The sequence below is a fragment of the Stegodyphus dumicola genome, chromosome X2 (genome assembly GCF_044657685.1).
Source record: "Stegodyphus dumicola isolate Sdum_Otavi_A_Nest chromosome X2, ASM4465768v1".
Lineage (NCBI taxonomy): Eukaryota > Metazoa > Arthropoda > Arachnida > Araneae > Eresidae > Stegodyphus > Stegodyphus dumicola.
The window spans coordinates 98,332,523-98,355,436 of NC_140781.1; the positions used below are offsets into that span (position 1 = coordinate 98,332,523).

At 32.5% G+C, this 22,914-nt stretch overlaps 1 protein-coding gene across 8 annotated transcripts in view; it reads left to right on the top strand.

Moving 5' to 3' along the window:
* The window catches only part of LOC118186187 (uncharacterized), a 153,182-nt gene that overhangs the window by 22,283 nt on the left and 107,985 nt on the right, over positions 1-22,914 (top strand). For 4 of the 8 annotated variants that reach the window (XM_035356252.2, XM_035356256.2, XM_035356253.2 and 1 more), the window contains exon 3: positions 3,646-3,861. In XM_035356252.2, coding sequence (XP_035212143.1) covers positions 3,666-3,861 — 196 coding nt within the window. In that variant the 5' untranslated portion in view covers positions 3,646-3,665. The remainder of the gene's footprint in view (positions 1-3,645; positions 3,862-22,914) is intronic. The other 4 variants (XM_085809681.1, XM_035356258.2, XM_035356254.2 and 1 more) reach the window with 1 other exon arrangement.

A 22,914-nucleotide genomic window follows, 5' to 3' on the forward strand; every position in this document is an offset into this window, starting at 1 on the left:
TATCTGTCTTTTAAAGATTTATATAAACATGTTATGAAGAAATATTTCTTCATCGTGAGTGGTTATTATGCATAATGCTTCATATTCTCTTGGAATAGCCTACCAGTTTTCTTATAATATTTTCATTATTCAGAGTATGGGGAAGAAAATTTTATTGCTTCTGAAGCTGGAACTGAAATTTCACTAAGGTAATGTGCAAGAATTTTGTCGTTTTCAAAAAGACAGGGTTTCTGGAGCAGAGTTAAGTAGATGGCATTGCTGTGATGGTTGCAATTCTGAGAGATTTATGCCTAAAAGAAGAAGTGGTGTAATTTTAAATGTCGCCAAAAGCCTTCATTATCGCTATAATTTATAATAATGTTTGGTTGTGAATCTAAATATATCAATTTGAGAAGGGGGAAATCTCAAAAACGCGTTATTTCCAGGAAGACTGAAACGTTTGAGGTAAAACAGGAGTCAAAATAGTAAGTTGATTAAAAACTTTACCGTTGCTTCCGTTCCATTTTTCAAGAATATGGCCATAACATTCAAAACAATTTATGGTTGGTATTACGGAAGATAATTCTGCTTGAAAGCAAATAATGAAAGGGAAATATTTCTACCATGCTCACCACTTATGTTAGCTTTATAAACTTGCTAGATTTTGGTGTTTTTGACATCTAACGTATTGAAAAGTGCATTGCGTCTGAAATGAAAATAGGAGGAAGATTAATTTTAAAATTAGCTTATTTATTCTTGACGTTTGCGTGCGTTGGTTAATTGAACTTCAGAAGTGTTTGTGTATGGTTTATTTTTTTATTTTTTCGTGATGTGCTTGAAATATGTTGGCAAGATGGAGAAATACACTATGAGGAGGAAGCATGTTTTAATTTAGTAGTGAAGAGATTTATAAATATTTTCTGCTTTATGTTTTGGAGTGAAAGACTGTATGCTATTCAGAATATTTCTGTAATCCAGGAATAATTTTTCCGCAGGAAGTACTAAAGTCGATTTGATTTGTTAAATTTATGAAAAGGGAGACACATGAAACTATTAAAAATTTTTTAAAGTGAAAAGGTCAGGAGAACCTGTTTATAATTATGTAAGCGGGAGAAAATGAACCCTGTGGACGTTTACAATATCTGTTGTATTTCAGAAACGTAAGAAAGGTAAAACTGTTATACGTTTTTATTGTACATTACTAATTGTTAGTTGAATTAATGTTAAATTTGATCTTTCGTGTGAAGCTTGATTGATCCTAATTTCTAGCCATTTTTATTCACAAGCGTATGTTGTTAATAATTGCAAGAAGATTATTTGCTTCTTATATTGGGCAAACAAGGTTAAATAAAAAAAAAAAAATAATAATAATAAGCTTTCGCAGGCGTATAATAATTCTATGGGTTGTGTTTGTGCACCCATAAGACCTCATTTCAACGCTCGCATTATCACTTTTCTGTTGCAAAACTTGCGATTAGTATAATGTCATATTTCTTGAACATAATGTGTTAGTCGTTCCTTGCAGGGGGGTTAATTTTCTACTATATTTAAATTAGTCATTATTTAATTTCAGAAACGTGTTTGTCATGTGTATCTCGTGACACCACCCTCTTTCCTCGAAGTGATATTACGAGATATGCAACAACTTGTTTTATTTTATTTTTTAAATTTTATTTTTTAATCTATTATATTTTATCGTGCTCTTACTTTGAAGTGCCATGTTCTGACTGTTCTAAAAAAGTTATAAAAGTTTTTCTTTTCTGCATTATATAGATATATCAAACTAACGCTGTATAACAGTTATTTATGCTAACAATTTATATAAACTTTAAAGTAAATTTTGACGATTACTCTCAAGTCAATTGTTTTGGGTCGGATTTTAATCTTCTAGTTTAATATCTGTTTCATTCATGATAACCGCAACACAACACATTTTTAAATAAAGTCAATAATTGATTAAGATAAAATCACAAATAATCACGGAGAGAACATAAGACGGTGATTTGAGAAATAAGGGATACTTAAAGAAAAGTGAAACTAGGTTAATAGAGGTCAAGATCAAATGCATCTTTGATATGGGTTGTTTTTGCACCGAATTCAGCAAAACTCTCATGGGCTGCCCCTTGGGGTAGGTGTGACACTGAGAATGAAATGTTTTTGTAAAGCGAAATGTATATTATTCTTTGAATCTTACTCTTTATGTAAATAAGCAGCTTCAGTCCATATGTGCTTTTTATGGGGCAATGATATTAATTTGCTAAGAGTTAAATTCATCTTTGCTCTTTCTTGTTCTTGCTTTTTAGGATACTAGTTCATCCAATCCAGAACTATTTTGCAAATTTTTACTTATGCGCTCGGGGTCATTAAATAGCCTAAAAGACCAGCTTAGTTAATATAATTTTCTGCTTTAGTGAAGTTTCCGCTGTTTTAAAAAGATTTAAAAAAAATTTTAATTATTCAGTTATTTTGGAAGTCCTTTTTTCTTGCACTGGCTATAACGTGCCTTGTCACTAGTGTAGCCTAAAGTAAGTCGTTAGTTGACACGGTAAACTGCACTGAGCTACTGTTATTAAAAAAAATGTTATATAAAGTTTAACTGGAGACTCCATATTAATCTCCTCTGTCGTATAAAACTTTTGCTAGTTTTAGAGTTCAGTGTAAGTTGTTTTTCTTGCATTTGCAGAAAATGCATTTAAGTTGCTGCATTTCTTGCAAGATCATTTTTGTAGCCATATCGGTATTGTAGTAGTGGAAATAAGCATTTATATCTGAAAGAAAAGTGGGTATGATGATTCAGATACCCCTGTTAGAGATGTAAATGTGTATTATGTGGATTGTTATCGTGTGAATTTTCTGTTACCGCTCTTAATAGTAATTTTGGACTTGTGTCTAGGTACAGCATTAAGTACCTCTGCTTTAGAAAAGTCTTCTTGCTGTTCATTTGTGCTCAGAGGTGAATTCAAGGAAGATAACTTTTCCCTTAGTCTTTGTACATATCGTAAACGTTTAAAAAAAAATCCTGTTAGGGGTAACGAAAATCTTCTTACTTTCAAATATAGTACCAAACTGTTCATCATTCTTCCTCTCTTTTTTGAAAAAAATAGTGCAATATTTGATACATTCAAGTTTATGAGCTTTACGATGGAGATGAAATATATAAAATATTAATAATATTGAAATTTGTAATTTTTTCAATAAATTTTTAAAAACTCAAAATTTACTGCAATTTTTGAAATTTAAGCAAAGCTCATCGCCTGTAAATATCAGAAAACCTAAAAATGTTAGGTTCGTCAAGAATATATAGCATTAATTAGGGTATAATATACCATTTATTGCCATAAAATAAACACAAATCCACCGAAAAATGTTCATTTTTCCTATAGGATAGTGTACAAACATTTCGCACAGAAATACTGTTATTGTAAGAAATGTAACGAAGTATAATGATATATCGCAGCGGGGTAAAATTACATTGTTTTCCTCAGTTATAACATCAAAGCAGCAGATCTCATGTTGGTTTTCACGTTATATCCTAAATAAAATTACATAACTAGCATAATCATCATTTTAAAATCTGTATTGTCTAACTTCAGCCATGTAACATAAAAATAGTTACCACTTTTAAATGTCGTTTATATTTACATTTTCTATTTCTCTTTTGTTCAGAAAATTCCATTACTTTGTCTATGGACCAACAAGTCCGGGAGTTTATAAGTACTTGTCCTGTACCTGTAACACCTGATAGTGGATCTGGCCCAGGGCCGGGCCCCGTGCCTGGTCATGGGCCGAGTCCAGGCCCCAGCGGTCTACAAGCGCCGACAGCTGCAACTGTTGTACCATCAGCAAGCAACAGGATTCTCTCAAGGAATGCTAATGGTACAAGTAAGTGTTTTATTCTTGCATGATAAAGCAGTTTTAGCTTGTAAAACTTGTGAATCGCATGCAGACTGCTGCACTCTTTGCCTGCTATACGATGAAACTGCTTTAAAGTTTGTTGCAAATTTATGCATGCCATGTTGTACAACTGTGTAATTCATTCGTTGGATGTGTTCGCCCGTGATTAACTGTTTTTGGGAGGAGGGAGTTATTCATTTGTTATCAAAGGCATTGAGAATATATTTTATCAGGTCCATAAGACTGCTGATATTTTTATTTATGTCACCTGTTCAAACTGCATTTTTAGCGCTAAATCACATTATGGATGCTATTTCCGAAGTCATTTTGATTTTGGGTGTTGTTTACCTAACGCGTATGTCAAATATAGTGACCTACGTTTTCAGCGGTCTTGAGCTTCCATTCAAGGTATGTCCATCTCCATCTGGCCGTTTGTTTAATCGGGAAAGAGGTTAATCTGTTTCATTCTCTGAGAGAGATTGAACTATTACAATTTAATTTGATTTGGTTTTAAAGTTAGTTGTTGTATTTCAATACCATATATTTTAATAAATATCATGTTTTTGTTATTTTAATTGGATTTACATGTGAATTCACCTTATGAAAAACAAGTATTTGGTGCATTTTGACCTCTTCAGGCTGTGAGCCACCAATTTTACCATCTATTCATTCATCTTTTCCTAATAGGATTTAGTGATTCATAGTTAACTTATTAATAACTTAATGCACAGGTAAATAATATCTTATGTTTAAAAAAAAGGCGTTTAATCTTAAATTGGAATTTAAATTAATATAATGCAAACTAATAATTAAAACTACTATATTAGTACTAATCCTAATCAGTGAAAAAGAAATAATGTTAATAAATTAAAAATATGAAAACTCTTAAAATCCATTAATTTATATTGAAGATATGGAAGTTGCTCTATGATTTGTCCATGATTGCTGTATAAAGTGCTAAAAATAATTAAGTTGAAAAAAAATTTTTTTGAAAGAATTGCAAATGTTATGTATTTTTAAAAAATTGATGCTAAATAGTTACAAATAATAAAAAATATTTGATTTTCCCCCCTCTTAGCTTCCATAATTGAATTTTAAATTCGTTAATGACTTTCGTAAAGAACAGGAGTCATATAAAATTTGAAAATTCGTTTAAGTGCAGATCTGTTTATTTCAGATGTAACCTTCAGTTCGCTCTTCTAACTAAAGAGTGTGAAAGGAGGTGGGCGAAAGGCTCTTACAAGCCATATGCGAATTTTTTGGCATGTAGTTCACCCAGAAGTATACTTGTTGAACAATGTTTCTCTTAGAAGGCTGTTATTCGTAAATACCAAAATTTAGCCTTTAAAAAATTTTTTTTTTTTATTCGAATGAAACTTCAAGACAGTAGATATGTAACAGAAAGGTATTTATGCAGCAAAATAATGATATGATTACATTTGATAACTTTTACTCATATTTTTACTGTGTCTAAAATATCCTCCTGCGGCAAAAAATGCGTAATATAAAAATGCATACATGAGGTAACGCTATTTGGGACGTTTTTTATGCCAGAAAACTGAAATGTAAGATAAATTAATTGACAGCACTGAGAGAGGCTATCAAGTTTGTATTAACCTTAAGTGGGTGGAATCAGTTCCAATTAAGGTGTATTTATTCCCTCCCCAAGTTATTCGTGAAAAATGTTTTTGTCATCTTTTCATCACTTCGTAGCTTTCCTAAATAACGCTACTTCTCAGGAGTTCGATGTAAGCAATCACTGCAAGTTATAATAAATTAATCTTCTTATCTGTTTCTCTGCTGAACTATATGGCCTAAATCTTCTTTGATCCTAAACTTTTGAAGGGCAGTTTATATTGTTTTGGACAGAGTCACACTTCTCAAAACAATAACTCTAACCGTTAGCCTAACGATAACGCTAATTTTTCCTCAAAGCAAATTATTGAATTTTAATTATGATTTTCTATAATCCTTCACAATATATTTCAGCTCTTATACATTATGTATTATCATCTGGGATTTTTCTAATAAAATAATTTTGCCTTTATTTTGTATTGTAATTAGAATTTCAAAATATAGTAATTGATCTGTGTTTGATTAAACTCAAATTTGTAATGATTTTTTTTCCTCTCTCTTTGTCTTTTGTGTTGTCTGTGGATGAACTTTATTTATCCATTTTTGGTAGTTCCTCGTATCCAGCTTTCCCTGTTTGTTACCCGAACCCTATTCAGTCCCCTTTATGATTTGGTAATGGGGGACTCAACGTTTTCTTCAAAATTACTACTTTTCAATTTGAAGAGCTTAAATAACAATTATGGATGCTTTATTTAAAACCTCATTCGACAAAAAAACGTTGCAAGAAAAACGTGAAACTGAAATGTAAACACGTTTTTAGCTAGTTTTGTAAAACGTTTTTAAAATATTTTCTTAGTACAACATGTATAGTACGTATGTTAAAACATTTCTAATGCGTTCTAATAATAGTATTTCTCTGTTTAAATTTTTTAATTATGTAAAATTTAGCATCATAACTTTCACATTTCTAAACACAATTTAATTTCTGGAGCATGATGTTGACTCCACGTTGTTTTCAGGAGTAACGTAGTTATAAACTTCCATCATTTTGCTACGCCACTCCATCCTGTTCCGTATCTGCTGCATGAGATGTCTGTTTTTGAGACGATATAGTATCTAAATTTGTACAAAAACTGAAAAAATACTTTCTTGCATACCATATTCAGAATGGTATTCCTGAGTGAACGAAAATAGCGAAGCACATGTAAACAAAGTTTTTGGGCAGTCAGAATGTTGTTGTTCTACATTTTATTTTTTAATGAGCAGTTGCGGCAACAGAGGAGTAAAGAGGTGCAAACACCGAAGACTTATTTAAAGATCTTCCAAAATGTTAAAAAATGTTTTTGTAACATTCATAACAAAGTAATATATTGTCAGTTTCTTACTTCAGAAGTAAGATAGCAGCTAAATTATTTCAAAATGTACTTAAACAGATGGCTTTAGCATGAGCTTTAAGTGGTTAAACGAACTTTTTACTATAGTGTTCAAGTATATTTTTAATTATTTTTCGTCAACCAAATTGTACTTTAGAAAGGTCTGATTGGTAGTCCTGAAAGATGGTTGTCTTTATGATCTGACGTTGACTGACCATAATATTTTATAGGTGTATTTTAAATATAAACTCCTTTAAAGTTTTACTTATATTCAGGATTCTTATACTCCTTAGTAAGTTTCATTCATTATAATTTGAGGTACGAGAATTCCACAGTAATGTTTTTCTGTCCTCTGTGCACGACACTGGAAAATAGTCGGATGGTCAGGTTGGAAGAGAAACACATTAAAGTTGAAAATTAGGCAAAACAGCAATCTTTTTTTCACGCAGATTTTGAATAAAACTACATCAATTTCAAGAGCGATCAGACGCAGGTCCCTCTTTTTAAGGAACAAAAAAAGTCCTGGGTAACAAACGTTTTTGGAATTCCCTCCCCCCTGAAGAAAAGTAACCTGCGGCTGGGTATCCTTTAAATACTTAAAAATCTACGCCAAACAAAGATTGCTGTTTTGCCTAATTTTTAAATAACTAATGGTATTAATTACTAAATATTCTGTATGAGCTAAAGACCGAAGTAAAAGTTTTTATCAGAATGCTTTATTAATTAATTTATTTATATTTTCTTGGAAACGCTCTTTTAAGATTTTATGCTATCGTCAAAATTTGTTAATCGTGAAGAAATTTATTTGTATATTACATGGTAAGTTAAGATATTAATTTGGATAAATTTTGTGCATTTAAATGCGCAAAATTAGAGATTAAATGCGCAATTGCTTATTCGTCTCAGTATAAATATGTTATGCTTTTTAAATGGTTGATAAAAAATAAAAAAATTAACGTTTCGTAGATATTGCGTGTATGTATGTGCAACATGTGTATGGTACGTATGTATCATACGTACCCATATACAGGTGCAAGCGTAAGTATCTGGGTTATAGATATATAAGGAAGTGACAAGGCAGTAAAGAAGACAAGCAATAAAAATGCAATGGTGAGAAGAAATAAAAGTTTTCAATTATATAAAGGAATGTATTTTTTTAAACTAATGTAAGGGTATGGCAGATTGTAAAATCGCACTGCAAATTAAGAAAGAAACTTAATGCTAATTTAAACCTATAGGTAATAATTGTAAATGAACCTCTTTCCTTAATCCATGTTATTAGAAGAAAGCTTATTAATTTTTTTAGGGGTTGGTTATTTGGTTATTTATGTTTTGCCTACCGAAATTTTTTTGAGTTCCCTGTTTTCTTACATAATGATTATCTGTGCTAAAAGAGGTAAATCAGTGGTGTAGAGATAAACTTGTTCTCATAATTCTGAGAATTATGTTTTTTTTTTTCTTTTTTCTTTTTTCTTTTTTTTTTCTTCCAATTTATTTACTTTAAGCCTTTTGACGATGAAAATAAGTTTCAAAGTGCATAATTTTGAAAGAAATACGAAAACAACTGGGTGGCTAACGAATAATGAATTTGTTAGAACTGAATTTTCAAGTTTTCTTTAACTGTATCTGGGGGTAGTATATGCCATAGCCTGCACTACTTTTAGACATGTTTAATATATGTATAATTTCTTTTTTAAAGATATTTTGTAGATATATTTTATAACCCAATGTTGTATTTGTAATTCAAATGATCAAATGGGGGGGGGGATATCTGCTCCTTTATTCGAAAGCATTCGACAGTGCATCCCAATATAAATTCAGTTTGGAAGCCAACACTTTTCATATCAATTATTTTTCTTTTCATCATTATTAATGTACTAGTACATAAGTATATGCTAATTGGAGCCGTTCTAATCTATGTTGATGAGCACTTCATTTTATAAATCGTAATAAAGCATGAAACGCTTCGAAAAACCGAATATTTTAATTTTTAGGAATAGAATGCGTTCAAGGGAACGTTATGCATCGCTGATTAATTATTTAATTATAAGCAATTTTCTTCGTCTTAAAGATTTTCATAATGGGTTAGTGCAAAAAAACTTGCGATTTAGGTATATTTTGCATCAGTATGCTATATTATAGCTTTAACATAACTTGTCACAGGTATTATTCATTGGTGTTGGTTGAAAATAGCCCTTCTGTGAAGATTGTAGCATTTTATTAACTGTTTTTAGTTCATATTTTTTCCAGCTTATTATCATTTTTCTGTTCTTAAGTAATAAGTTAAATAAAATACAAAGGGAATGTTTACATGTGATAACAGAGTAAATATTAAGAATATCTAGAGCTGTTTATTTAGAACTCATAGTGCAAACTGTTACAGCAATATCTTTATTTGAGCGATTATTTCATAGTTTACCATAATTTGGTAAAACCAGGTGGTTTCTTTTTGCAGGTTGTAATTTCCCCCGCATAAATTAAGGGGAATCCTGTGTTCAGAGTTTTTGAATTTTCGCCTTCCGAAGAGATTTCAAGGAATGAATTATGTTCATTAACCAACTGTTGGATGACTATTCTGTCTCCACCAAGTTTTCCAGATTCCAAGGAGACAAGAGAGGGTGAAAAACTCGTAGAATTTCAAGGAAATTACTATGTGAATAACGTCAATGATTATTTTATTGGTAATTTGCGATCCCTGACTTTATTTAACTACGTTTTAGACCTATAATGGCCAAGCATGCTGTTACAATTCTAGTACAAAATAAATAGCATTTCCAGGACAACTTCTTGAGATCCTTTTGCAATCTAAAGGTCTAAAGTGTCGTGAAACCCTTTGAAATACATATTGTGACTATATTAACGAGATCAATATCTTTAAGAAATTTGACTTAAAATGAAAGTGAATTCGGTGACATTACGTATAAAAGCACTGGACGTTCATAATTTCGTTGTATTTGGTAGCAAAATATTATGCAGAATACCCTAGAAAAAGTGTGACAGCATTGCATGGCCTATTCGTGAGATCGAGAGAAACAAAATGTAAGTATTTCAGGAGATATGATTTCAAAATCCTTAACCTCACTCCTGCATGGGTAAATGAAGAGACACCCATGGTTTATCTCGATGAAGTTCTGTCTGTCTGTAGATAGGCAGACTTAACTCGTTGATTTCATCTTAGGGGGCCATGTGAAACCAACTGTGTACAAGCAGCCGTTGAACAATGCAAGATAAAGACAGCATTTGGATAACCCCAAGCATCTTTGGATATGTCAGGGTGTCCGTAATCCATTAATGCAACGCTGGTTTGATTGTATTTGGTATCAACGGTAAGTGACCCGAGCATTTGTAGCGAGATAATTTAGGCCTGCGACTATAGTATGGTGTCTTTCATTTGTCTAGCTGGAAGGAACATCACTTGAAAACCGGAAGTGACATCACGAGGCTTACATGACGTATATCTTCTAAACGAAGCAGTGTACTGGAGTTATCCTTACGGCATTTTATTTCTAATCTCCTGAATGCGCCAATTGTCGCGACACCTTTCTTGGGGTATGTTGTAGAAGAAACAAATATCAGTTTTAACAAATATTTCAGCCGTAATAAAATAACATTATTATTTCTGTTGTTTATATAAATTTATTCTATCAGACTATGCTTTTTTAGCATTTGATATAAAAAATGTATAAATTGTTGCATTTTTCTAACTATCTGCAATAAAATTAAATTGAATGACAAACGTCCACTTTGATAAGCTGAAGAAGGAAGCAAGTAAGAGGGTGGAGAATCAAAAATTCGAACCGCACGGAAATACGTCTTCTTAGGTAGACACCCTTAAGATATATTTAACAAAGCAATCTGGAAATTATTGTATGATTTATTAATAACAATAATTTTGATGCATAGAAATGTTATCCAAATTTTTAAGTGTAAATTACATTAGAATGAATGCTGTATGCTGAGGCATGATATCTTTTAGGTCTGATGGAGAAGTGGATTGTATAGGCCCACATGAAAGTGATAATGGAAATTAATAATCTGTTTTCTTTACATTTGGCAACATTGCATATTTTCTTATCTTCAACAATGGGAATATTGCATAAAAAATTTTTACAGTATCACTAAAGCAGTATTTTAAAACTGTTGCTATGTTAAAGAATATGTATTCAGTGCCTTGAATAAAATTGTAGAATACCAAGCAGCCAAGTTTTGCTTTATTGCTGCCGAAAATATAGATTGCGTTTGTTAAATAAATTACAATAGTCTGTAGACAACAGTAACAATAGTTTAAAGATTTTTTAAATAAATAAACAAACAAGGAAGACTGCATTTTCTTGTGAGGATAACTAAATAACCTAGCAAATGACGAGAGTGAAAATAGTTTTAAATTTAAGATTTATATGAAGGAGGTTTTGGCATGGCATTATTTTCATTGTTTGGAGATAATATGGGATTTTAGCTCTTTGTGGAAGTAATGCCAAATAAAATGTCAGAGTCTTTCGAAAAATTCACCTTCAGGAGAATTTTATGTTATTAAAATTTGAAAAAATGAATGTTGGTTTTTAATGTATGGCTTCGAGCGGGAATATTCAGTTCGACTGTCCAGGAACCCTAGAACATTTTGGAAATTATGCTGTATTTGATGTAGCACAGAAAGCATCTTAGACAATCCTTTCCGTTTGAGAGCTTCGGTCGATAATGCTTTAAATATAAATTTGGTAGACACACAGAAGTAGAAACATCACGTGATTATATTGTGTACGTAGATAATGACTGCTTAATGTCTAAAACGTCAAATAATTTATTTAGCAGATGTCTGTATATGAGGATTGTATGCTTAGTAGCCCGTTCATAGACATTTAAAGGTATTGATCTCGTATCTCTGCCTAGTATACTAAGATATCAAAGAGCATATTAAATCTATATAGTGCTCAGCAGCAGAGTAAAGCTGAACATGTGGCGAATGTTTCTATTTGTGGCAAGTTGCAGGCAGTTGCGTTATACAACGTAGCTTTTTTCAAGTTTAAATATTACAGGCAAATATATTATTAATAAAAAAATGCTGGAGAAGCTGATTTTTTCCCTTTTTGACTGTAATATTCTAATGATTCTAATATTGCTTCAAGAGTTTATTGTCGTGGAGAGTGGAATTTATGATTAACACCTTAATTTGTGTGTGTTTCATTCAGGCTATTCTCAATGCCTCTGTCCACTAGTGATTGATTGGGTAAACTGCAAGATACCCATTATCATTTTTTGTTTTCTTATGAAAAACAAAAGAAACTGATGTATGAATTAAAAATGAGAATTTTTACAATGCATCTCCTGCTGCTGGCGTTCAATGCCTATGAAATGTTAACTCTGGGGACATTTAGGTTATTGGAATACGGCAAAGCACACAAGGGCTATCTAACTAAGAGGAGGGATGTCTTCATGGATTAATTTCTAAGGAAAATTGATTCTTATTCACGTTACACATGGAGAAAACCAACCATGCACTTGATCCGTTCGCCTGGGATCGAACTCGGGTCGAACTGTTAAGTGGTCTTAACCACTGAGTCACTGTTAGTATCCTAGCTTTGGTGAAGAACTTAATGTTAACCCTCTTGCTCCTCATACAAAAGGAAGAGAAGCAGGAATTTAGTAAATATTTCATTTGAATTTATGATGTTTTAATATCAGAAAAATATGCTCTGAACTCTATAAAATGACTGTTTTAATGTATAAGGTGTTACTAAGGCCGCTTAATGCATACTGTTTCCAGGCTGAGTCAGGTGCTGAATGCAATTATTTGGTACCGTTTTTTTTGCAAGATTGAGGCAAACCGAGACAAATCCGAAAAACTGAGTCAAGCACTTCAAGAGTATAAATGCATTTCACATACTTTTCTGTCTTTGTTGTGTTATGATCATTGACTTATAACCCAATTAATTTTTTTCGTTATTACTCTTTATTATTATTTCATTTTTTTATCTTGCATATCCGGTAGCTGTGAGACAGATTCTCTAATTAAATATCTTTTCCGTCTTCAGTATGCAGTTTCAAAAATCGGCTTCTAAAGTAAATTTAATTTCTAAAGCAAATTCATTTTTAATTAAAATAAATCAAATTTCTTATCGACAGCTTCATTTTATGAGAAGGCGCTTTAATTACTTTGCTTTTATTAATTATCATTTCTGTACCTATAAGACGGATAATCTTTCAGGCATATTAAAAAGAGTTTTGTTCCATCATTAATGTATTTATTATTATGTTTTGAAAAATGTATCATAATATATGTGCCTTGACAGAGAATTTTTTGCAAAATAAACTATATTTATTTCTCTCCATGTGCTAAATGTCTGAGTGAATCTTATAAAATTATTGTTAATTTGTCATATCACTTATCTTTTAGTACTTAAGTCAGTGTTCTAAAATTTTCCTGAATATTTGTATCTAAACCATGATCACAATAATTCGTTAGTATATGTCAGTCAATCAGGGATGGCAAAAACCTAAGCTTTACGTTAAGTTTTTATGTACTTTTGGATAATTTAATGTTTTGCTATCGTCGGTTTATTAATTAATTTATCGTTGCTTTAGCTTGTTTATTACAGCCAACCCTTTGATTATAATATTTCTAGTCCTTTAAAGTCATCATTTTTATTTTTTTGACAGTTATTACTTACTTTATGACATGCATAGATTTCATATTGCGTTTGAAAGCTTAGTAATTAGCAGAAGCAAAAATAAAAGATATTCGTTTATAAAATTTTCTATGTCGTAAACAGGAAGTAGTTAATTTCGATTGCCATCTTCAATATTTCTTCCCCCCTCTTATAATGAAATATAAATTAGTAAAGCTGTTTTATGTATTCTTTGCCTTTTGAAAGGTAAAACTGGCTTGGGATGAATTCAACGAATTTTAATTTTAACGTTTAATTAAGTCTTCTTCAAATTGTAATTATTTCTTATTGATTTTGTAAAGTAGTGATTCCATTTACACTAATTTTGATAAAGGCGGAGAGAAGTTAGTGTATACGGATACACTAACTTCTCTCCGCCTAGGGAGCTGCTGAAAAATGAGTAGCAAGTAAGTGGGTATAAATTTTAGGTGTAAAAAATTGTTGCTTAATATATATATTAGAAAAAAAGTTTTGAGTCGAATAAGAGAAAACGAGGTGTACATTTTTGTTTGTACGCTTCCATGGCCGTCTTCTCACTTTAGCCAAATGAGGGATTGTTTTCGTTTTTGTTTGCAAAGCACACTAAGGCTCATATGGTCTAAGAGGAGAGAAGCCTTCATGGAGGACGTTTTGAAGGAAAACTACCTCATATCCATGTTGCACAGGTGGAAAAACACGAAAGCGGCCATGCAGCCAGTCTTTTCGCTAGGATTTGAATTCTTCGAACTACCAGTTTACAGCAACTTTAACGCTTGGCCGTTGGTGAGCATGCAGTAAGAGAGTGTGTGTACATTGCTGATGTAATATCAATATGTAGAAATTATTTTAATACAGGATATAATTATTTGTTTATTTTTTGCCGCCTCCCAGCCAGTATAGTAGTTCGTGACTTGACATCTATGCCGATGGGCTCCTCTTCGAATCCCGGAAAAGGCATGGATGTATGTAAGAATATAATGTCTCTGCTGCGAGACACTATACGGTGAGCTGGAAGTCTTCTTGAGCGGTTGATGGTAGGGAAAGAGGGAATGGTAACAGTTAGCTGGGTTCAGGAATATCTCAATCATCTGTGATACTATAGAGGTGCTGATCTAACTTCTATATGTACATGTTTTTCCAACAATATATTAAATCGTGATAGATGGTCTCTTTTAAGAAAAGGAAGTGAAAAAATGAAAATAAAAATAAAAAAATTCTGTTCTCGGGGAAAAAGCTGATAATTCTATTGGATTATTAATTGACTTAGTTATTAGACATTGGCAGAAGGCGTTTAGGAGGAAGAAACCATTAAAAATGTTTAGTACTTTTATGCGGAGGGAAACTTGGGATCTTCAAAAACCGGCTGAACATCCTAACCGTTGCACCACTAAAAGAGTACGTTAGAGGAACGCTTTTAATTCCTTAAATCCCCCTTTCCTCCATTTAAAAAGCGATTGAAGAAAAGGAAAAATACCCTCCCCCAAAATCAGTCCCAAGTTGGAGACTAATGTTCATCCAGCAGTTTTATTTCGTGCGCAGACAGGAAGAGTTTAGGAGCACTATTGTGCTGTCCGCCGGAATCGAACATCAGATCACCAAAAACCCGTTCATTTTGCTAATCATTGCATCATAAGATCACGAAGAAATGCCTTTAATTCCTTGCAGCCATAGGAATTATTTTATGTTCATTTTGTTCTCCAATTTAAATGTGTAAACACAGAAATGTAAATTATAATGTACTTTATCCACTATGTCAGTAAAAGTATTTTTTTATGTAGGATAATTGACAGAATACTTGTTTTCTAATGTCCTAACAAGATTTTTATCTCGCAGCGAACTGATTTTAAATACTTTTGCCATTAATGCATTAAATATAATAATTTTTAAACATTAAAATAATTATATAATTTTTAATCACTTGATCAATGTTTGTGGTGAAGCAAAATACAGTTCTTATGGTTCTTAACCGTTTACTTTAGAAATTCAGTTTTAAATGCTCAACCGTTAAATGCATACATTTACAGCAACGGTACCGTTTGTTGGTTTCCCCAAGGAAGTGGAACACGAGCCTCAAATTCCGTTCACCTCCTTTCGTTTTCTAATTTTGTGGAACTAAGATGCATCATCTTATTTTTAATTTGTAATCGCGTAACTCTGACTTCTGTTCTTCTTAATTACATTAAAAATTATAATAAGCTTGCTTTTTGGTATTGTCCTTTTTTTTTTTTTTTGGTTCAATGATCCGAACGAACGGATTAAAAAAAGTGTGCATGTAGAGAGGGGGGAGATGTAACGTATCTACCTACGAAATGTTCTTATTTAACCTGGCTGGCAATTGTCCAAACGTATCGATGCTGGTACAGAAGGAAAAGATCGCATTTAAATATGCTGTAATGGTGTGGAAAATTTACTCTATTCTTTTAAGCTGGTAATCATCTAAAAATTTGTTGATGAGTGCGATTAAATTCTGATACTGACTGCAGATTATTCTTTGTGTATCTGTATAGTAAAATATAGTAAAACCTCGTATAATCGAATTTTGCGAAACTTGGAAACGGTGAAGTAAATCGAAGCCGAATCGGTAATGTGGAAAAACTAGGCATTTTGAATTTTGTTTGCTGAACTCTTGCCCATTTTCTTACTATTCAGATGTAAATACACATTTTATAATATAAATAAGTGGTGGCAGTATATTTGTATGTGTAAATTCATATACCAGAGAATAGAGTATTTGATGCATCTCGTCAACTAAAACAGATGCTGTGCTGAAAGATCTCGTTGAAAGTGACTTCGACAAGATTTTGCGTCACCAGCGGCCGAGCAATAAATTCACTATGCACTGGTATTTCGATCCCCATTCAGCTCTGATAAATGAGCTGGCTACATAGGAGTTTCGCGCCAGTTTCCCATTATGAGCCAGCTTTCTTTAAAAAATCTGAGCCCATTAGCGATCGAGAGGTAAAGTGTCTGAATACTGGTTATTCGACATGGGTTCGATTCCAGGGCTGGCTGCATGAGCGTTTTCGTGTTTTTCCCCCATGTGTAACTTGGATACCAGCCAGTGTCTTTTAGAAAATCCTCCACAAAGGCATACCTCTCCTCAGGCAGATAGCCCTCGCGTGCTTTGCCATAGTAAAATTAGATAAAAAAAAAGACCTTCAAAATCCTCCCCGAAGGCAGCTTTGGTGGGCAGCTCTGTAATGTCTTACCATAATCAATTAACTAACATTTTTTTTGTAATTACAGCTTCATGTTAATTTCTTTATGTGATTTAGATAAAAGGTAATTTAAATTAAAAAATCTGGAGTTTATTTTATTCGAAATTTATTATAAAACAAGATTAATGTCGAAGATGATGCGTGCAAACACGAACTATTCCAATTTTTTATGAGAAAGCATCCTGCCAATGGAAAGAATTATCCGAAAAAAATAGAAAGAATTATCCGAAAAAAATAGAAAGAATTATCTGGGAAAACAATTATCCGAAATTGTTATGCCCTGGTTACGTTGAGGTAGTATTAGGTTTACTAGTATGTTTATGGCTTCGTATGTGTATATGCCGTGCTGATTAGGAAATATGAATGTGCTACGATTTGTTACAGTTGGCGATACGAAAATCTCGCTAGCTGTATTGAATTTTAAGGGTCTTCTACCTTTGGCACCTTTGACAGGTGTTCAGAAATGTATCCAAAGAGGGAGAAAGGGTTGGAAAGTTCGGTGGCATTTTCCTTTTTTACCATATTTTTTCTGCAATTTTACTACTGCTACACGCTATTCTTCTGGGTTCTGCAGGCTAGGGTCGTTGAACGTTTACCCTTTTTCTCTGCAGCTTCACGCCAATTTTTTTCTTACCCCTTATACTTTTTTTTTTCCCCGTTCAAGCCTTTCTGTGTTGCTTTTACTGTACGAGGATCGGAAACCTTTGGGTCTGGCTCAGATCTGCCAGCTGCCGTTTGGAAAGGCTGATGACATTGGTCCAACTTCCCGTTCTGTACATTGAACTCTTGGGAAAACAGTAATAAGTTTTTTAATTCTGATTTTTTTTGTGCTGCTGTTACTACTAAGTGTAGTTCGAATGCCGCTATGGATAGGGTTAAGAAAACGTTCTTATTTCCGGTCAGAATTTTTTATTTTTTCTTAAAGTCTAATTTTCTTCTCAGACGTGTGTAGATGTTTCCCATATCTTTTTTTTTTTTTTTTTTCACCTCTTTCCCTGCCTCACCTAATTCTTTTTCGCTTTAGTTGAGAGTTTCTTACGAAAGAAGATCCCGATAAAAACCGTGTGTTGGCACCGGACGTGAACGCCCAGAATATTTATTATTCTTACTTTTGAGCCTACCGCGGATCTGAAATTAGGAATTTAATTTGTTTTTAAAATGAACGTAACGAACGTGCTTCCACGGTTTTTCTGTGTTTAAATTTCGATGAAGATTTTGAAAAATGCTGTGTTAAAAGAATGCTGATAAAAAAACGAGGGATGACATCGTGAACGAGGCCAAAATGCATGTGATTTTTAAATATAATTTCAAGGTATTGAATAAACTGTAGAAGAATTGAATAAATTAAAAGAGGATATTCCTGTTCGCGAGGAAAGGAAAGCGGATTTTTGTTGCAAATATTAATACTGTCTGTAATTAATATTTTTTAGCGTAATTTTTTTCTGAAAACCCCTGATAACGTTCTCATTTTATTTTTAAAAAAGTTTAAAATAAATAATAATAATAAAAAATGTTAAAAAGCTGTTGAATGTTTAACGTGTTTTATTAAAATATAAATCTAATTAATTAATATTGAAGTCATTTCTTTTGTGTGTGTTATTGTATCATTGGTGTGCATTATGTGTTGTATATTTTATTGCATCGTGTGAATGTGCTTTTGCATGCATGTGTTCAATGTTATACAGTGGGGTAGAGTTTTAACTCAGAAACAATTTTTTTGTTAAATTACTTCTGTGAGTGGAAACTGTTGATGAAAAATTCAAACATCCCAGAGTTATGTGGAATGTACTGCATTAACATATATTCTATGAGATTAAATATAATTTACTGCTTCACTTCAGCACTGTTTTCAGCTGTAGTTGGGAAAAAAAAAAAAAAAAAAAAAAGACAACTGTAAGGTGTCCACCTAGTCTACATATTAACTAAGTTATAGAAGTATCGCATTTTATCTTTCTTGCCTTAAACTACTTTTTGTTTAAGGCAAGGAAGATAAAATGGTTGGATTTGGGTTCGAATCCCAGATAAGGCATGGATTCTGTTGAACTGAAAGCCCTCTCGAGAGGTTGTTGGTAGAGGAAGAGAGGCACGAGATTTCATCCCGTAGCTTCTTTTGCTCATAGCTGTCATGTATCTTGTCTAATTTAAATTATCCAATTCTGCCTTAAATTACATTTTTAATCCCATGTAATTACCTAAATGTTTCTAATTAGGGATATTAAAAAATTAAAGTATTCAAATTACTTTCTTTCCATATTTGACTTAATAGTTCATTTATTTCAATAACTATTTGAGTGGCGTGTTTATTATAAATGCAGTGATAATGTACTAAGAATCGTTCATAAACCCTGGTATTAGCAATTGCCAAAGGACATCTTAATTCAGTTTCAAACATGATATATATTATAAAATACTGAAATGTTTATATTTATTAGTTATTGATCTCTTTTATGTTGCAAGGACGTAGTCAATAGAGATATTGTTTAAAAAGGTCATTTCTTTTAAAAGTAATATTTGTTTTGTATTTAGTAGTTTAGGATAGTTTTCCATTGGTTTGTATTTAATACTGAATAGTGTTTCATTCATTTTAATATTTTTCGCAGGATAGTTTTCCGTTGGTTTTTATACGTATATTTCGGACCAGGTTTCTAGCCATCATTAAACTGAGGGCATCGACTTGAACTGTAGGTGTTTTTGTATTCTGCTATCTCTCTTTTATTATTATTATAATTAATGTGTAAAATTCGGGAGAGGGCAGGAGATACGAGTAGGCTAAAAATTAAAAGAAAATTTCCCGGTAATTACTTAATGACGCTGTAGATATTTATGAATGAGCAGAAGAAATAAGTTCATTAGTAAGAGTTCGGCTTAATAGATGTGGATATTCCCAAAATAAAAACGTATGAGTAAATAAATAAGTATAGGAAATATTTTTCGCTCATAATAATTATATTTTTCATCTGCCTGGTTGGTAATAGAGCAGAAAATAGATTTAAAAAAAAATGAGCAAGAATTTGAATGTAGATGAATTGAAAGGCTTAATCTTTGTTTATAAAACCTACACTCACTCAGGAACTATTGAAAGAAGTCGCTTCTCCTTTATCATTCTAAATGTCAGTCTTCTATCAAGCTGTCATGATCTTGCGATCTCCTATTCAACTTCTTTAGTTTTTTATTTCAAAACTGCCTGAGTTTTCTTACAGTTTAAATCATCACTTCTCCTATTACTATATCAGTGGTTCAGTCATTAAGCATCCTTCTACTAGATCTAAATTCTTTGAGAATTTGTAACTTCCCTTGCTGGTATGCTTTCATAGATAATGATTCTGCCACCAATCAGTTTCCGATGTATAAGGAGAAAACGAGCCAATTTCCCTCGAAGTCCTCCACGAAGGCAGCGGCAGCTAACCCTTGTTGACTTTCCCTTAATGAATTAGCGCCCACCAGCGGCCGAGCGGTAAAGTCGCTTAACACTGGTAGTTCGGTCCGAGGTTCGAGTCCCGCGAACGGGCTGGCTGGCTGCATGGGCGTTTTCGTGGTTTTCCTCATGTGTAACGTGTATACGAGCCAGTTTCCCTTAGAAAGTCCTCCACGAAAGGCATCCCTCCCCTTAGGCAGATAGCCCTAGTGTGCTTTGCCATAATTAAATACACCAACACACCACACCTTAATGAATTAAGCTAGGAAGCCATTACTAATCAGAGGTGATCGCTAAACTTAACTGATGTCTGTGTTCTTTTTTTCAGATAAAATTGTTCAAAATATTTCATGATCTAGCAAATTGGATTGATTTTTTTTTAAACCTTCTGCATTTGTTAAAAATCTGCCAATTTTAGTAAGTCGCAGAACCTTGGTTATCGGGACAGATACGTCTGGAATTTCTGCTGTTCGAATCACTAATTCTTTCTAGGTTAAATAAAAATAAACGTATAGCATTTTACTTAAACTTATTGCACTTACTGCATTATTATTTTTTTTTTTTCAAATTTAACTTTAATTTCCTTTATTTTGCCAATTTGTATTATGAAAGAAATAAAGTATTATAATACTTACATTTTTAAAAAGCTTTGAAATTAATTTAGAAAAATGTCTAGAGCTCGAAAGCCTAATTATGATGTTAAATGGTGAAACTGATTTATTGATTGGTTTATTGTTATTTAATTAATCTTTGGCGAAATGAAATTCGTTAAAATATTTCAATACTTTTATCTGTTTTATGTCCGAGGAAATAAATCCTTGCTGAAAAGATTTATTTCTTACTTTCATTTGTTTAAAAATGCAGCCAGTTTAGAATATTTAACATTTTACCTTTGTATTTTTTAAAACAGGAAGTATATAATATGGCGTTTTTCCATAGTCTGAGCATTTAGAATTAAAACTGAAAAGGCCTATAGAAACATTTCCTTCGTAAACTTGGGGGGGGGGCTATCTAAAGTTCAGGGTCTGATGTTCATTGCTGTAAGTTGGGCTTGACTTATTTTAGGTTATGCTACTAATGCATACACAAACGTCGGTTGAACAACTTTATTTTACTTCCATTTAATTCCCCTAACGATTTCCTTTAACGAAGAGTTAAAATCATCTTTGAAGTTCTTAATCCTAAAGAGCCGAATTTTAAACGGAATCTGCATTTTTGACGTGTAGCACAATAAAATCTTTTCTCCCGGTGCGATTACGTTAAGTAGAATGATAAAAAGGTCATAGGTTAATAGCATTCTTGACTAACAGCCTATGTATAGGCTGTATTAATAACATTTTTCCGTGTACGTTTTACTTCGTATTAATTTAATCAAGTCTTTAAAATCTTTGTAGACGCATTTAGTATAAACTCGTTTGCGCTCAAATGTCTACGTAAAAACTTGCTTGAACATGTTTGTGATGAAGGGCGTAATTACTCTTCAAGCTCCTTTAGTGCAAGACCCGCTTATTTGCGTGCAAGACAACATTCACGCCTTGGGCGCGCGAATATGATGCATTACAATTATGGAAATCTTTCTATTCACCTGCATATTTCATTCATCATTTAAAGTTAGATCTTATTTTCTTCCTTGGCAGATGAGTTATCTTCCTTGTCCGCGCTGCTGGCGTGACTTAACAAACCGAGGATTTGGTACGACTTGTTAAGTGTTTAATTGATGATTTAGTGTCGGTGTGTGTGTAAGAGAGGCTTGGAGGGGCGGAGAAAGTCTTAATATTTGCTTTGTGCGAATTGCTAGGTCGGTTCAGAATGTTCATTGAAGCATTAACGGGCAATTAATCACGTTATTACTACTGAGTGGTTTCGTTTGCCTTAATAATTACTGAATTCTCCTTTGATTTGACTTTATATCACGACTACCTGAGCTTTCAGTCAGGCAGCAATCTGAAAAATTATTTGTTTGATGGAATTAATTAATTGTAATGTAATCGTTCTTTAATAGCTGTGATACGCAAGGACCCAATTTTTCAATCATCAGGTGTTACATAGCTTTATAGAATAATCACTTCTTTCGTCTTTCATCCATTTTTAAGTATGGAATGTATTCCTTTACTGCATGTTTTCACATTTGTTAAATTCAAAAGTTAATATTTCTGTAACGCATATCTTTCTGTACTTTTGTTTAAAAACTTTAATGTTATTTACTCTGTAAAGTGCACATTAGTGTTACTATTTTAATAACATGATGGTAAACATTATTCGATTCTCTCTAGAGTTTTTTGGTTCATTACTGTAAGTTCCTTTAAGCTCCTTATTTAAAAGCTGACTGTTTTAAGCAGTAAGCTAGTTGACGAGTGTGAAGTCATACTTTGGAATTCATATGGGTTGTAACATCTTTTGAAATATTAAATCCATGACATTAGTAAGGTCGTGAATCAAGAAATTCGTCTTTTTGTATATTTTAGGCGCATCTGTATGTTACGAAATGTTAGGAATATTATTTATATCTTCTGCTTTGAGACTGAGGTTACCGTGTATTTCCGCAGATAAGACGACTTTCAGATAAGACGAAGTATAAATTTTTATCAAAGTTTTAAATGGCCTATAAATTGCTCAAACTATAAATGGCCTATGAATTTATTTTAGATCAGCAACTATCATCTGGAACAAATTTCAGATTTTATTTTCTTGAATGTGGCAGCACATCCTGTAGAAGCGCGTGCCAAATCACGAACTCGCATGTACCTCTAATAAGTTTCGTTATAGGTTGTTTTGTGTGTTCAAACATTTTGTGCTATAAGTGTAATCGGCGTAAAGGC